This window comes from Acanthochromis polyacanthus, chromosome 17 (genome assembly GCF_021347895.1).
Source record: "Acanthochromis polyacanthus isolate Apoly-LR-REF ecotype Palm Island chromosome 17, KAUST_Apoly_ChrSc, whole genome shotgun sequence".
NCBI lineage: Eukaryota > Metazoa > Chordata > Actinopteri > Pomacentridae > Acanthochromis > Acanthochromis polyacanthus.
This window is the reverse complement of record NC_067129.1, coordinates 15337825-15353659: the sequence shown is the minus strand read 5'-3', so window position 1 is coordinate 15353659 and position 15835 is coordinate 15337825. Positions and strand designations below refer to the sequence as shown.

General features: G+C 37.7%; 1 protein-coding gene and 4 non-coding genes across 5 annotated transcripts; 1 reads left to right on the top strand and 4 right to left on the bottom strand.

Annotated features, from left to right (window-relative positions):
- Window positions 1–833: 833 nt before the first annotated feature.
- trnaq-uug (transfer RNA glutamine (anticodon UUG)) lies at window positions 834–905 on the bottom strand. The gene has a single exon. It is a non-coding gene; the product is annotated as a tRNA-Gln (tRNA).
- A 739-nt stretch (window positions 906–1644) lies between these two features.
- Window positions 1645–1716, bottom strand: trnaq-uug (transfer RNA glutamine (anticodon UUG)). Its single transcript has one exon. It is a non-coding gene; the product is annotated as a tRNA-Gln (tRNA).
- Window positions 1717–2326: 610 nt separating this feature from the next.
- On the bottom strand, window positions 2327–2398 carry trnaq-cug (transfer RNA glutamine (anticodon CUG)). Its single transcript has one exon. It is a non-coding gene; the product is annotated as a tRNA-Gln (tRNA).
- Window positions 2399–3127: 729 nt separating this feature from the next.
- On the bottom strand, window positions 3128–3199 carry trnaq-uug (transfer RNA glutamine (anticodon UUG)). The gene has a single exon. It is a non-coding gene; the product is annotated as a tRNA-Gln (tRNA).
- Window positions 3200–6681: 3482 nt separating this feature from the next.
- rnf167 (ring finger protein 167) lies at window positions 6682–15603 on the top strand. The gene is made up of 10 exons (XM_022188572.2): window positions 6682–7125; window positions 8445–8575; window positions 8678–8758; window positions 8847–8984; window positions 9057–9144; window positions 9243–9333; window positions 9502–9607; window positions 9993–10086; window positions 10608–10688; window positions 12794–15603. Exons 2-10 carry the CDS (start codon window positions 8471–8473, stop codon window positions 13213–13215), a joined length of 1206 nt encoding a protein of 401 aa, XP_022044264.2. The 5' UTR covers window positions 6682–7125; window positions 8445–8470; the 3' UTR covers window positions 13216–15603.
- Window positions 15604–15835: the final 232 nt, after the last annotated feature.

Below are 15835 nucleotides of genomic sequence, written 5' to 3'. Positions count from 1 at the left end.
TCTTAAGGATCTTGGCTCCCGTTGATAACAAGAAGCAGTATCTGAGGTTATAGAGCACAATGTACTGCCAATGTGACCATGTATATTTGTGTTTTTGCACCTCCCATCTCCAGTATTACCATTAAAAAATTATTTCGTCTCCTAAATGTGCCTCGTGATTATCCAGTGCATCTGATTTCACAATTCTTTTTTTTTTGTCTATTAATACGATAATTTATTTTTGTTGAATCTGGCCCATCCCAGAGTTATTGTCACGCTAACAATAAAGTGGCAATAAAGAAAACTGTTTGTGGCACTACAGAGATGCTACCACTTGAGGGCAGTACTGACAGACATATCGAAGGATGGCTGAAGACTGAGTTCTCCATCAGTGACCATCCTGAGTGCTTTGGCCTGAGTTTATCAAATCAGAGAGCAGTGGTTGGGGATTGAGTGTTTACGATGGGCAGCACTTATCCTGTTTATTTTTATATACTGTGAGGAACTATGCTGCGAAATTGCTCCTCTCCAATGCTGGCAATATGCTGTCTTATGTGCTATATAAATAAATTTGCCTTGCCTTGCCTTGCCTTATAGGGGAACTTGGAATTTGTTGGATTTTCAAAATGTAATTTTAATGGGTATTAACCTTAATGTTTAAAATTAGGCAGGCTTTTAGTAGTGCCGGTTGGCCTTAAAATTTAAGATAGTGGAGTGATGTTGTAATATACAACTTATTGTAAGGTTTTACCCTTAATATCTACATTTTTAATGGTAGTGGGGTAATCAGTGACAGCAAAGCATACTTATATGCAGATATTTTTCAAGCAATGCCATCCAGCTGCTATGAAATCAGGTTCCACTGAGATTTGAACTCAGATCACTGGATTCAAAGTCCAGAGTGCTAACCATTACACCATGGAACCCTTTTTACATGGCAAGACTATATATATTACACAGAATATGCTACATATATCATGCCGGGAGTTTATTATTTCTCATCATGCAAAGTTTGATAGAACTTTCTACGAACATATGCTTTATTTGCATATAAAAACAAATGCATTTTCATACTGTCTGTACACTTTTTGATGACAATAAAACAAAGTCAGTGTGAACATTTTCTGGTTTGTCCGAACTATTTTGGTGGCATGTGGTTGAATTGGGGATGACTATGCTTTTTAATCCCATCTGTGTGGGGAAAATGGCCAAACAGAAACGTCCAAGGAAAAGAGTTTTGTCCAAAGAAGTTGTTCTGAGTTATTTCAGTTCTATAAGTAACTATTCAGCCCTCTGACAGAGCATCTGTTGGCTGTGTGGAGTGACCAGGCTTTAGTTCGTGGTGGCATGTGACCACCCTGAGCCACCGCTGGTCCTGTAGATGTCTGTTCAGTTTTGTTTTCCATTTATGTTTTTATTGGAAATGTTATAGGAACAGTTCATTAACATCAAGACATTTTGCTCAAATAATAGTCTTTTAAAACAGAACATGGACTACAAAGCCATGAGCTCAGCATTATGAGATTGATACTCTGATTCTCCCAACAGTTTTCAGTCAAAGCCTGCATTCATGGTTTCATCTGAATAATTTTTGTGAAAATGCGATCTACATTGTGTGGAAGAGAGAAAGCATGAGCATACACCAGAAACTAGAAACAAACCTCCAGGTTCCACCGAGATTTGAACTCAGATAACTGGATTCAAAGTCCAGAGTGCTAACCATTACACCATGGAACCCCTCCTGTAGTTCTCTCATTAGCCAAACAGTCACAGATTGTATTATTATGCATTCTATAGCGCTTGTGCAATAGAGATCATTTTGAAAACCTGTTTAATCACAAGCAAAGTCTAATATTGTGATGCATGTTAAAATCCTGATTATTGTTGTCAGATTTTATTATGTTGTAGATGGAAGAGGATAAAGACAGATTTATTTATACCCTATTATGTTAATGCCAATAATTAGAGCATTTTACTCTGAGACTGCAGATTTACTTGTGGTTTACTAGAATTCCAAGAAGCAGAATATGAGGCAGTCTGTCTGAGGTTTCCAGTAAAACTGATTTAGGTTAATTCAACAATTTTCAGGTGTATTGTTATTAACTTAATACTATTACCGGTGAAGCATTAGAACAGCAGTCATTAGGCGTCTCAATATCCTCCAGAACGTGTAAATCACCTATTTTGCCTCAAATTGTAAAATAGCACTTCATCAATTCTTTGCCACAGAACCTGAAAATCAGAGAAAACACTGCTTCTACAACTGTCTCCACAAGAGTTTTTTTTTGCAGAGGGAAAGATATTTAGCTTACCTCACTGTACAACATCTATACAATCTTTCTTAATCAGGTTCCACTGAGATTTGAACTCAGATTACTGGATTCAGAGTCCAGTGTGCTAACCGTTACACCATGGAACCACAGAGCCCCAGCCCACGCTGCCAATTTCTGAGACAAAGCCGTGATCTAGTCTCACTGACTAATAACCTTTATAACATTATAGGGTACTACATGTATGTGGCATGCTGCATATACGAACATGAAGGGAGTGGGAGATACTGATATGATTACATGTAAAACTATTTATAGAATGATACATAAACATATCGAACACATTAAGAAGCAAAAATAAATCATATAAACAAAAGGAAAACTATTTATACACTGTCTACATGTGTATTTTTACATAATAGTAATTTAAAAACACAAAATAACATGCGTGGTAACTGAGCTTTAGAGACCATCAGGACTTTGCTGGTCTGAAACCATCTGGTTAATATCAGCCAGTGTGAGATTGTAGGATTTTTGCTTTTCCATTTATTCATTTGTTTAAAATGCCTCTACTTAGAAACAGACTGTAAGGGTAAGTGTGTCTTCAAACAAAGTATGGACAGAATTTTTTTTTTTAATCTCAGCATCATCTGATGGTTAAGATTTATCGTGTAGGAGAGGAAAAAGCAGAGAATCTGAACAGTGGAGGAGGTCAGCACTACATTTCTCAGTAGGTACTAGTCCCATCCTGCATTCAGGATTTCATTTAATGTGCTGAATTCATGAAATAATTCAGTTTTCTTGTTATCCACTGTGGCAAAGTGTTACACAGCATTTCATAAATCCAGGAGAGCTTTCCTCCCACAGGACAAAGCATCAGGTTCCACTGAGATTTGAACTCAGATCACTGGAGTCAAAGTCCAGAGTGCTAACCATTACACCATGGAACCCCTTACGTAGACATCAAACACACCGAAATGCACATTTAAAATCTTTCTTATTGATTATCATATAAAGTAGTGGTTCTCAACCCTGTTCCTCAGGACCCCATGTCCTGCATGTTTTAGATGCTTCCCTGCTTTAACACACCTGATTCAAATGATCAGCTCATCATCAGGCTTCTGCAGAGGCTTGATGACGAGCTGATCATTTGAATCAGGTGTGTTAGAGCAGGGAAGCATCTAAACATGCAGGACATGGGGTCCTGAGGAACAGGGTTGAGAACCACTGATTTAAAGGACAAAGATAGAAACAAAGATACATGCATTTATTCAGGTCCTTATTAACGTAACTACTGAAGCATTGAGGGAGTGATAATCAGCTTGTGGCTCACAGGAAAACTGAGGACCATAATAGGGTGCTAACTGGCCTGTCAGCCATATAATACAATTCACACTGGTGCTAATTTTTTATTTATTTTTTATTGTTATCTTTGCTTCTTTATGTAATAGATATTCAATTTTGTCTCTTAGCATTTGCTCAGTTAATTCTGAAAGAAATAATTTCAAAGAAAGACTATTTATTGGCCTTTTAAAGTTGATTCATTTTATTTGTCATGAAAATGTTAGGCAACAAACATCAGTTACTAATATCCTGAACTGCAGAACATGCAGCAAATCTCTTTTGCCTCAAACTGAAAAATTTGTCCACAGTCTGTCATCAGTTCTCCTCCACAGAACCTGATCATCAAAGAACACAGTGTTGCCTTTGGTGCAGGACTGTGATCTGCAGTTTGCTCACCTGTTTCATCTCCATGGTGACAGCCGGTGATAGAAGAGGGCATAAGATTACGTGCTGTATTTGCACCAGAACTGACACCTGATTAAAAGCTTGTCTTAGATGCTATAGTGCTTTTCGAAGCAACCTGCCCATTAAGACGAGAGTAACAACAAACGTTCAGAACGGATCAGTTCAGTCAGCGGAATGGCTTAGCTGGCAACACAAACCTTATCCGGTTTGGCCAATCAAAGATCAGCTTCTGCCGTGGAAATAAACGCACAACTGCTCTTGATTCTGTGGCAAAAATACCACTAGTACATGATACAACTCAGTGTCACATCTAAAGATAGCGTTGAGGCCTGATCAAGCAGAAATTCTGGCGCAATCAATATGAAATCTTAATACTTCCCTCTTCTCACCCCCCAAAAGCAGCAGGAATTTGCAGTCCTTGTATTTAAATTTTTTTGCTTCAGAGTAAACTAGTGGCAACACAACAACAAAAAAAGGAACTAAAGTTGAGCAATCTAAACTCAAAAAAGGAACAAAAAGACAAGTGGCCAAACTCTTAGAGGTACAAGACAGAACAAAAGCACATGAACAAAAATGCCACTCATCTCTACCAAGCCTGGACTGTTAATTATTAAATGTCTATACAACGGTCTGCAAACAGAATCAGATTCATTGGCAGGCTGCCTAGATTGATTTGATTTGATTTGATTTTATTAAAGTGTCATGCACATTTGTGCCCAGCCCACATGGGCTTACAAGACACTAACAAAAAATACATAAAAATACATAGTGTGGCTGCAGACCACAACTTATAAACAAGAATCATATTAGACTGGATACAACAACCTTTGCCTTCTATCCCAGGCTTTACATAGATACTTGGCAATGGAAAACACATGATTTTCAAACAGGCAACTCAAAATAGAACTTTCTGTTTGCCAAAAAATATCTGGATCCAAGCATTCATCAAACAAAATATTTCTTAACTCATAATAACAGGGACAATAAAGAACAAAATGTGGCTCATCTTCTACCACGTTAAGGTCACACAGCGTACATAGCCGTTGTTCTTCAGGTAAACCTTTATACCTACCAACTTCAATTGCCAGAGGTAACGTGCCAGTTCTCAGCTGAGCACATAGGGATCTTTGTTTTCTCGATAAATGTAACAAAATATAATTTTCTGTTTTATAATCTTCCTTAAAGTGAATATAATGTCTTAACTTTGTTTTTTGACAAATGTCATATTTCCATTGTTTTTTAAAAGCATTTGTTAACTTTTGGTGTAGTAAATTTAAATTACATTTAAGTTTGTTTCTACCAATATAATTTAATATAATATACCAATATAATTTAGAAATGGAAAGAACAGGGAGAAAACAGGAAACTGTGTAGGACTGGCCTTTAAACTACAAGTTTGGAACTCTGAAACAATGTCTCGACTGTATTTCTGATTAATTTAATGTTATTTTTGTTGAAAAAAAGCTGCTTTTCTTCCAAAAATAAGGACATTTATAAGTGTCGCCAAACTTATTTCTAGAATTAATTTCAAAAGCTGACCAGTTAATATATAAAGACATTTTTACAGTAAATAGGTGTTTCAGTTGTATGCTGGTCATTTCTGACCTCAAGTGGATTTTTTTTCTGTGCAGCATTAAATGAACATGTTTAAGATCTGTCTCTGTGCTTTAGCAGCTGATCCAACTCAGATCTGCTGTCACACATGTCAAATAACCAGTCTCAAGACTGAACAGGCGCTATTCAGAGAAAACCTTTGCTGTCAGAAGTGTGATTCAATCCCACGCTTTCAACCTGTCGACAGTATGTTACCCTGTGACAGATGGTGCATCATTACCTGTGGCTGAACTGCAGTCTTCCTAAAACCCATTACAGTATACTTAAAGTTCATTTCCTCATACTCACATGATTTTCAGTAGAAAGATAGTATCTTGGAGGTCACATGCCTGAGTTACAAGATATTCATGCAGGTTCTGTGAATGCTGATCTGTACATAAATGCCCAACTGACTGCAATCTAATTGATTGATTGCAGTGAATCGGGTCTGTTAGTGTGGCAACCTCCATTACAGGTGAGGTCAGGTAAATTTATGTTTTATATAATATAGTAGTGTTTTAACTTTACTATTTAAGTAAAATTGCAGGTTTTCAACCTTTGTATATAGGTTAGATTGGATAATTTGTATTATATTCATTATAAATAAATAAATAAACCAACCAATTGTCTATCGAACATCACAGAGAGTGAAGTCAACTCAACTTTATCATACAGGTCACGGTGAAGAGTATTTAAACTATAACAAGTAATTAATGCAGAGTGATAAAACACTATCCAAGGGCTTAAGAGTCCCTGTTCATGAATGCATCTAAAAAAAATGTCGTCATAATCTGTTATTAATAGAACAGTTGTTTCAATAGGGTTTTTTTTTCTATAATGGGGTGGATCACATGATTTAGTCCTGATATTTTTATTCTTTAAGATTTCCACTGCAACCTTTCATTCGGCTCAATTAGGCTTTTATTAGACATTTCGCATTCAGCTAAACCACAGGCGGTCGTCTAGAATCATAAAAAGCTTAGAGAAGCTCTCATGGTTTTCTGCAGAGGACATGAGGTCTGCAGGGTTCTCAGGTCATTGCTGTTTGCCCCTGTGACCGCTGGGGGCGCTGTGGCTCTGGGCACCGGTGAGTCAGTCTCCTGACAAAACACGACGAGGAAGCGGGGAGCAAGAAGCAATAACAAACAAACCTAGCAGCAGCAAGCTAACGAAACTTAGCATATAGGCTGTTGTGTTTCTTTTCCATTCTGATATATTATTGGTGTAGATTTTGTTCACCGTGTACAAAACGATATACACGGTGTACAAAAAATACATATTTTAGTCCGTCACGTAGACAACGACGTTATCTAACATCTGCTAACATTAGCCAAACGTCAGCTAGCGTTAAGTTAATCCTCCCCGTCTTTGTCGTTTTCTTGTGAAATGAAATAATTGTCCAGAAAATTGCTAGGCATTAAGAAATTTGTTAAGAAATTGTCGTTTTTACACGGTACATGTGGCAAAATTAGGTGAGACAACTGGAACAATCAAGATTACGACCCTGACGGAGCAGATACTAACGGATACTGAGGTATGTAGCTCCACTAAATTATATTACAGTGATGACTTCTGGTAACGTTGTTTGATTGGATTGTTGCGTAATTTTACAAAAAAGTGAACTTACAACTAAATACTAGTCGCATTTTAGTGTTTTGGACTACTTATAGTTTACTAATTAATGGTATGTTTTGAGTGGGAGCTTCTAAATAAAGTTGTTTGTCGGAACGTGATTAGGAAACATTAGCTACATGGTTAACAAATTTAGCATTGCGACAGAAGCAACTGGACAATAGAAGATTATTTCTTTACTTCCTGTTGGCAGCTATAACATCGAAAAGAGTTATGTCGATTAAATGTGCTCACGGTGTATTTCAGAATGTTAGTCACACAAGACACCTTCCATTGAGTTAATGGCTAACTAGTCATTAAGTACTTCACGCTGAGTCCTTGGGACACATAAACATGCCCTTAATTACTGTGTTCGCTTTTGCTAAGTAGCACAACGTGAGAATTACATTGTATTGCTTTATCCTTATGATTCACTGGTTGTTGAATTTACTTATCTGTAAATAATTAGGTTACTGTAACATGCTTTCAAATAAGCCTCTGATCTTCATCTGCAGCCACATAAGGACTTCCAAGTGTAAATTGGGGTGGGTCAATTTTTCTCTTTGTCAAAACTGAAATGAAACTGACACTTTTGCTTGTTTTTTTCCCCCTTTAATTTGTCACTTGTATGTATGTGAGCACACTCTAGATTAGACCCAGTTACTCACCTGGGATGCAGTGGTATGAAAGTAGAGGTTTTTATTAAGGCAGAAAAAAATGTATATATATATATATATATATATATATATACACAGTCTATGGCAGGTTTTCTACAAGAAGTCATTGTCCCTAATGTTGTATTTTAGACCTGTAAGTAACTACATTAGGGGAGTTGCCTAGCAGAGAGTTAATGCCATTTCATGGGTAATTTGTACAGACTGTAGTTAAATGTCAGTATAATGCACTGAGTGTTTTTTGAAAGATATGTGCTTTTGTTAAAAAAAATGATGTCTTGCGAAGTATTGTCATAAAGTAGTAGAATCACAGTCACCTTCAAAAGTACTTGATTTGGGTTTGTTCTCCTCCAACATGACAATATAGTTTGTGTTCACTTCACAGTTCCTTGTTTGCATATCCATGCACGTATTTACACAGGCAAACCACCTGAATTATCTGTCTGCATTTGCCTGTTAATGCCAGGGTGTATCTTACCACAAGAGCAGCTTCAGCCTGAAACCTGAAGCAGTTCTCTTCTTATTGTAACTAATGACTCTCCCTTAATCTGTTGTATCTGTTCTGAAGGTTAGTGCAACTGTAAACAGCCAAGGATGGCACACCTTGGTGCGTGGTGTGTGGGAACTCGACTGAGAGTCCTTCTACTGGTCGTCTGCGGCGTACTGATCCCCTCGCCTACACATGCCTATATATATGCTGTAAGTTATCATGGCATCTTGACTCATAGACATTAATGTAATTCTTCAAATTCTCTTGAAGCTTATGTCAGTTCTTACATTGTGAATATCTTGTTTTGGCAGCATTATAGAAATATGACCTCCATGTTGTTTGAGGACCTACCTGCCTTGTTTGGATCTCTGCTTCCTAAGGATGGGTTAATGGTGAGAGCAGAGTGTTGTAGAAGGAGTTCATACAGAAAATCAAAAGTCATAATCTGTTATATTGAGTTTTTTTTCCTCTTCATAAAAGGGAATTTTGGTGGTGTCCCATCCACTTAATGGTTGTGCACCAGTAGACCCTCCTCCTCCACTGCCACCATCCTTTGATGCCAACACCACCAAATTTGTCGCTCTCATCAGACGCTATGATTGCAATTTTGATATAAAGGTCAGTAGTGTTTGATGAATGATTTTTAGTGTCTGTGAATAGAACTGGTCTAATGCAAAGAACTGGTTTCAGGTTTTACATGCGCAGCAAGCTGGATACAGCGCTGTAGTTGTTCACAACATGTATTCAGACACTCTGCTCAATATGAACTACAGCAACGGTAAGTATTTCTCAAATGTATGCAAATTCAAACCTTGCACATTCACACCATCCAAGGTCCAATGTCATTTTGCTGAATTATATTTTTTTCCATTGCAGAGACTATTGCAGAGCAGATTGTGATCCCCTCTGTATTTACCAGTTACTATGCTGCCGAAGTATTCAAGAAATACATAATTCCAGAGCAAGGGTAAGCAAAAGCAACATTTTAAAAACTAAATACAGGTAATAATTGCTGACACTACACAATAAATGAAGCCAGTGTTTATCAGTCAGCATTAGATTTGCATAATCTGACATAGAATGATTTTTTTTTCCTCCATCTGATGCATTTCTTTTTGTTTTTCTTGGCCTACAGGGCCTATGTGATCCTCAAGCCAGAGTTTGCGTTTCCGCTGTCATACTACCTTATTCCTTTCACTGGAGTAGTAGGCATGATTATTCTTGTGATGTGTGTCGTCTTGGTAAGTATGTATGACCTTGGTGTTTATTCAGCATTTAAGACATTCTTTAATATGCCTTTTGGGTTTTTGAGTTTACAGTTGTTAAAACTTAAAGGGCAGTCGTGCAGTTGTTTCCGTACATTGTATTTGGCCCATGGGAGGCGAGGCAAGCTTATCTTTTTTGCATTGTAAAGCACTGACCTCATTTTCCTGTTGAGGTGGTGCATTTATTCCCTAGACACGTGTTTTTGTTTAGTTTAAAGACCTGAAAGTCTATTTTCTAAACCAGCTTCTACATATAAATAGCGGGGTCCTGCATGAGCACAAAGAACAAACCTGCTGTCACATATTGAATGTCTGTGTGAGTCTCTTGCCATCAGTAATGTTTCCGTTTTGCATTGTTCAGATTATTCGATGTGTACAGTACAGAAAAAGGCTGAGGAAAAATCGTTTGTCCAAGGAACAACTGAAGCGGATCCCAACACACAGGTTCAGTAAAGGTAACGAGATGTTCACTGTTTGGGTGCTCCGTTGTTTTTAAAATATTGAGAACTGCGGTCGATCAATTCATTAGCTGTCAAATCCTTTTTTTAAAAGTCTTAATTTCTATTCTCCTACTTAAATTTCAATATTTTCTGGTTTCTTTCCCTCCCTATGACAGTAAATTGAATATTTTTAGGTTGTGGACAAAACAAAATGTCATGTTGGGCTTTTGGAAACACTGATGAATATTTTTTTGACAATTTACTGACATTTTATTGACTGATCAACCAATTGAATCAAGACAGTAAGCTGCAGATGAATGAACAATAATCATTAGTTGCAACCCTATTAAGAAGCGACTGAAATAATGGAATTTTCCTAGCATGCAATTTTGAAGATTGCATTGTTTCTTCTGTTATATGTGAAGCTTTCTGCTTAAATAATATGCATATTGCTTTAAAAATACATCAGACTTTTACTTTTTTCATTTACAATTTTGAAGGATTTGAAGTTGCTCACTTTTTCTCCTTCATTGCAGGAGATGATTATGACGTGTGTGCAATCTGTCTGGACGAGTATGAGGAAGGAGACAAGCTGCGAGTTTTACCTTGTTCACATGGTAAATATTTCATATGATATGATGATGATCACGTCACTGTAAAGTCCAAATGTTATGGTCCACCAGGAAAATGTAATTTTAACAATATTGATGGTAAAGTAATCATTATAAGACGATGAAAGATAATATGAGGTGCCCTCAGAACGCTCACCAACAAAAATATCTGGGATTGCATCAGTCATTTTTGAATAAAGACAACTTCTATTGTATGGTAATTCTGTTCAGCCAGTCGACTACACTGAATCAGCAAAGCTTTTCTGCCACATTCAAAGATATGTTTAATTACCACCTCCTGTATCATAAACACATTTTTAAACTGCTTACTCATTCATTCAGTTGGTCGAACTAGTATGTCCACATCATTTAAAAGTAATTTTTTTAATATTATGTACTTAATTATAGTCATTAGACCTTTTTTATTGATATCACTTGGAACAAAAAGACTCGTCAATAACGTGGGCCTGTTAAGTACTTGACCAAAGCCAAGCGCAAGAATTGTTTCAAGCAGATACATAGTTGACAGTTACTTCAATAAGAAAAAAATGACTAACTTTTCCTCCACTGACACAAATTTAAAGCCAAAATGAAACTTTGTATTTTTTTACCCACTAATTTGCTAAACTGAAGGGTAATGTGGCCACATTTCACTGTTAAATATGACCAGCATCAGCAACATGGTGCCATGCAGCCTATTCCTTCAACTTTATTAGCAAGTGTAGCTTAACCTCTGGACATGAGTCTGCTATTGGCCACATCACAACTGAACATATTCTCAAATTCATTGGTTTAGAAGAATTTATTTGTAAAAGAAATGAGGCTCACTTTTAGCTGGCCTTTGTATTGCATTATCCTCTAATTCACAGTCTTGAATTATGCAGGTATGGTAAGTGTGTAGGGCAGGGGAAACGTTAAGTTACGGTGTTGGTTACCTCAATTTGAATTTAATTTGAAATTAATGTCAAAATTTTAGTTTTAACTGCACATATCAAGCTGATGCAATTACCAACATTTTTATGTCAATCCAACCCATCACAATAAGGTTGAAAGTGAAAAAGTTAATCTAAATCACTAAAGTTTAAGGTTGATGCTAGAGGTACGGACCCGTACCCGTAGCATCTGTACTAGAGGTACGGACGTGTTAAGGTCACTGAAGAGCTGGCGCCGGTTAACTACTATTTGCTGCACATTACAGGCAGTTTATATGAATGACTTTGACGGCGAACATTGTATAATTTAACTAAAAATACACCGTCTCCTCTCACACTTTACGTAGACAATGTAGTTTTTTCGCTTTTAGACGCCGTGTCTAAATTGTTTGAAGTCCAGTTCCTATTAATTAGTTTACCGCGTTCAGTGGTGGAAGCGGCTGACGAACTCCATTGCAAATGTTCCCATTTAATTTCGGACGCTAATTTACAAGATAAAATTACGGATGTCGAATATGAAACAAACACTCGTGAATGGTGAGGAGCAGCTCTTTAATTCGGCATGAATTAAAAAAAAACCACAAACTCGATTTACTGTGATATTGTGAGATTTGTTTGTGGTGATGTAAATTAGCCATTCAACGGAGTCCGCTAACATTAAAGTGACTGTGACAGGGTCTGTGTTGACAGACGCAGAAAATACGTCAGGGTTTTGTTTAGGTTGTTAATATGTAATAGTCTGTCGCTACTTTTGAAGGTAAAAAAATACTTATAGTTTGCTGGCTGTTAGTTCCGCCATTCATTCCGCAGATTCACCTCGAATCACGGAAGCGCCTTCATCAGCGTCGCTGGCTCATTAATATTTATGTCCGTCGGATTACCAGGCTCATTAATATTTATGTTAAGGGAAAGTGCCGTATCCGTAGGCCACAGGCTACGGGTACGGGTCCGTATCTGTAGACACTACCAAAGTTTAATCTTGCAACCAAATCAAGAGGAAGTGGGTCCCTGTTGTTACTTCATGTGTCAAATCGCTAAAACACTAGTTTTGATCAGTGTTGGCTTTTAAATATGTGCTTATTCACTTGTGTTATGTATTGCAGTCAGTAAAGCCTCTGTTGGACCGTCATTGTCCTTTTCCCCCCCCCTAAGTTTCTTGAAATTCTTCTTGTTTTTCAGCGTACCACTGCAAGTGTGTCGACCCGTGGCTCACGCAGACCAAGAAGACGTGTCCCGTGTGCAAACAGCGCGTCACCCGTAACACCACGGAGCTCTCGGAGTCCGAATCCGAGGAGGAGGCTGGAGGACGTGGAGAGGAAGACGGAACGGAGGGCGATGCAGACTCGGAGCGCACTCCTCTGCTTCGACCCTCCAACCCAGGGTCCCCCCTAGGAAGCCCAGGGGCCTATTCTGCCACCACCACCACTACTGCCCAGTGCCTCACCTCCCCCGTACGCTGCGACTCACCCATCCTGGCCTACGAAGGCTACTACTCCCCGCAGGAGGAAACGGACTCAGAAAGCGATGACGCGAGAGAGGAGCGGCACCACACCAGCGATGACACTGCTCAGCTGATTGGTAGGGATCGAGTGGATGTCTGATGGCCGGAACTTGGCTGCAATGAGATTACTCTTAGTTTAACCTAAAAATGGTCTTTCTATTGTGAAGTGTGCCGTTATCGCACATTACTTTAAAATAGTTTTCAGATTTATTGGGACACTAGGATACTTGCCACATTTGTTGATTGTAGCACAATCTTTGACCCAATATCCAGAGGTGGTCTACTTTAAGTGTCAAAGCACATGCAGAACTTCCCATTGATCAGTTTTTTACCAAAATCCAAATGTTGAACATCAGTCTGCACAAATTCACTCCTGTACTGTTGTCTGTAGACATACTTTTTGATGCACGGTGTAGTTTATAACTCGATCACGCCACTCGATTTGACCTAATCACTAGTGCTGCACAAGGTGAACGTGCCACTTAAATGTCTTTTTAAGCAAGAGTTTGATTCCTGTAGATGAAGCTTGTGTTGTTAAAGTTATGCTTAAAGTGGATCTTCAATGTTCTCCATTAGTTTTAAGCAGCTTTAGTACAGTTTAAAGGTCCTATGTTGTCTTAACAGTAATTGTTTTATACCTGACGCTTCTTTCCCCCCAAAATGTTTGTCTTCTTTTTGATTTTTTTAATAGCTCCTGTTCTTATTTCGTACGTTTTCAAGTTACGTTTCAGTTTTTTGAAATATAATTTTTTTTTCTCAAATTTTCTCAAACTATTATGCTATAGTAGAACCTTGCAAAGATGTTATACATTTCTGCTGCTTTTACATTGTTACTGATAATACTGTGTGGACAGTTTAAGAAAAGTATTTTTAGCTTTATCCAGTTTGTTAAGTTGAACAAACTCAGGTTCATAGCAAAAAAAAAAAAAAAATAGAGGTCAAATGAATAACCTAGTGAGAAAATGATGGGTTGTGGTCTTGGGATCTGTCTTAGATTTTTGCTTTTCTTTGAATCTGTAAAATGTAGATTTATGAATATTTAATAGCTTTTTTCCATTTTTATATACCATTTAACTGAATGGTAACATGATAAATTGTGGGACTCGGAGGGTGTTTTTAGGAAAAAGAGCATTGCCTTACATTGGCCTTGTTGTACATGTGTATGTTAAATGTTTAGAAATTGACACAATAGGATTGACACTCCTCCCCCCCCCCCCCCCCCCCCCGCTTGTTGAGCTGTCTTTAATACTGCTGGTTAGAAAAGCTCATATATTGTTGCTTGATCTGAAAACCTGCTCCACATTTGTTTGTCCAGTGTCAAGAAAGAGAAGGCCTGTGTTTTCACATGTTAAGCGCTAGTGATGCTAGAGATAGTCGGCACCGTCCTGTTTGCTTTGCACCTGAAAACTTGGACGAGATCAGCAGCCGTCAAACAAGATGCGGTTTGTTCCTCCACTGTATGAGATGACCTGGGTGGAGTACATGCTGCTGATTTATATAAGTACAAATAGAAGTAGTTTTGTTCCAGACTGCTTCACAGCTCCAAAAAAACACACACACACACACACACACACACACACACACACACACACACACACACACACACGACATAGGCACTAACTGTACAGCATGACGACTTACAGTACACCTTTAGCCATACTTTTATATTGACATGGAGGGAGCTGTACAGGAAATCAGAACTGTAGTTTAAGCTTACTTCCATCTGTAATGAAAATTATTGTGCAATTATTTAGGATTTTTTGTCAGTTAATATGACATATCCTACTTTATCATCTCAACATGAAACTAAACTTCATCTTTCATCAGATGAAGGATGAAACTTGTCTCTCCAGACCCCGCCACTGCAGATAATAATGAATGCAAATCGCTGCACATGGTGTATGTAATTCTGTGTCTGAGGATTAGTTTTCAATAAGTTGCATTTAGATGTTGGAGGGTGAAAAGGGGAATCAGCAAGACTGTAAAATCATAACATTCCACCTTTATATTTTACTGCTGATTGACTAGAGGACTCCACACTATTAAGATTTGATTGGGACTTGTTGGCAATAGTCTTTATTGTAAAATAGAACTGCTGTTTTCCCACTTATAATACGCTTCAATTATCTTTTGTACTGTACCTTTTTTTTTCCTATGTCTGTTTTAGAGACTGTTGACAAACACATGAAAATAATACCCTTTTTTTTTTCATTTTTCTGTTTTCTTTTAGAATGTGCCTAGATTATTAAACCTAATAAATGTACAGGGTCAAGTATAATTTTTGGTGTATAAAGCAGGATTGAGAATCTTTAGGATGTCTAAACACAGTCTGTGGAAAGCTGCGTTTTACGCGTGATTCGTGGAAGATTACATGACATTGAAATGTGACTGTGCTGTTTGTTTAGGTGAGAAAATGTAAGTACAACTTCTTGACAAGGTTTATTGAAGTACATGATAATTCTTAATAATAAAGCCACTATGAGGAAAATTGTTACAAAGTGGTTATGTTATTACAGTGTGTGCTATCACATTTTTTAAAATATTATAGACAGCTACAGTTCAAAGCATAATCAAAGGATTTCCACAGTGGAAACAGTCTCGTAGGGTACACTAGAAGGACTATAGTGACTGTTGTAGTGTCCAGACCTGAATCCCACTGAGAATCTATGGAGGAAGACGAGAGAGGTGTAAAAGAAGCACTCCAACAAGCACCTGAAGAT

Excerpts from the sequence above, each read along its gene's own strand:
- rnf167 (XM_022188572.2), top strand. The coding sequence starts at position 8,471 with ATGGCACACCTTGGTGCGTGGTGTGTGGGAACTCGACTGAGAGTCCTT. Across the intron at positions 8,759-8,846 it reads TTCCTAAGGATGGGTTAATG|GGAATTTTGGTGGTGTCCCA; the intron begins GTGAGAGCAGAG and ends TCTTCATAAAAG. Across the intron at positions 9,608-9,992 it reads TTGTGATGTGTGTCGTCTTG|ATTATTCGATGTGTACAGTA; the intron begins GTAAGTATGTAT and ends TGCATTGTTCAG.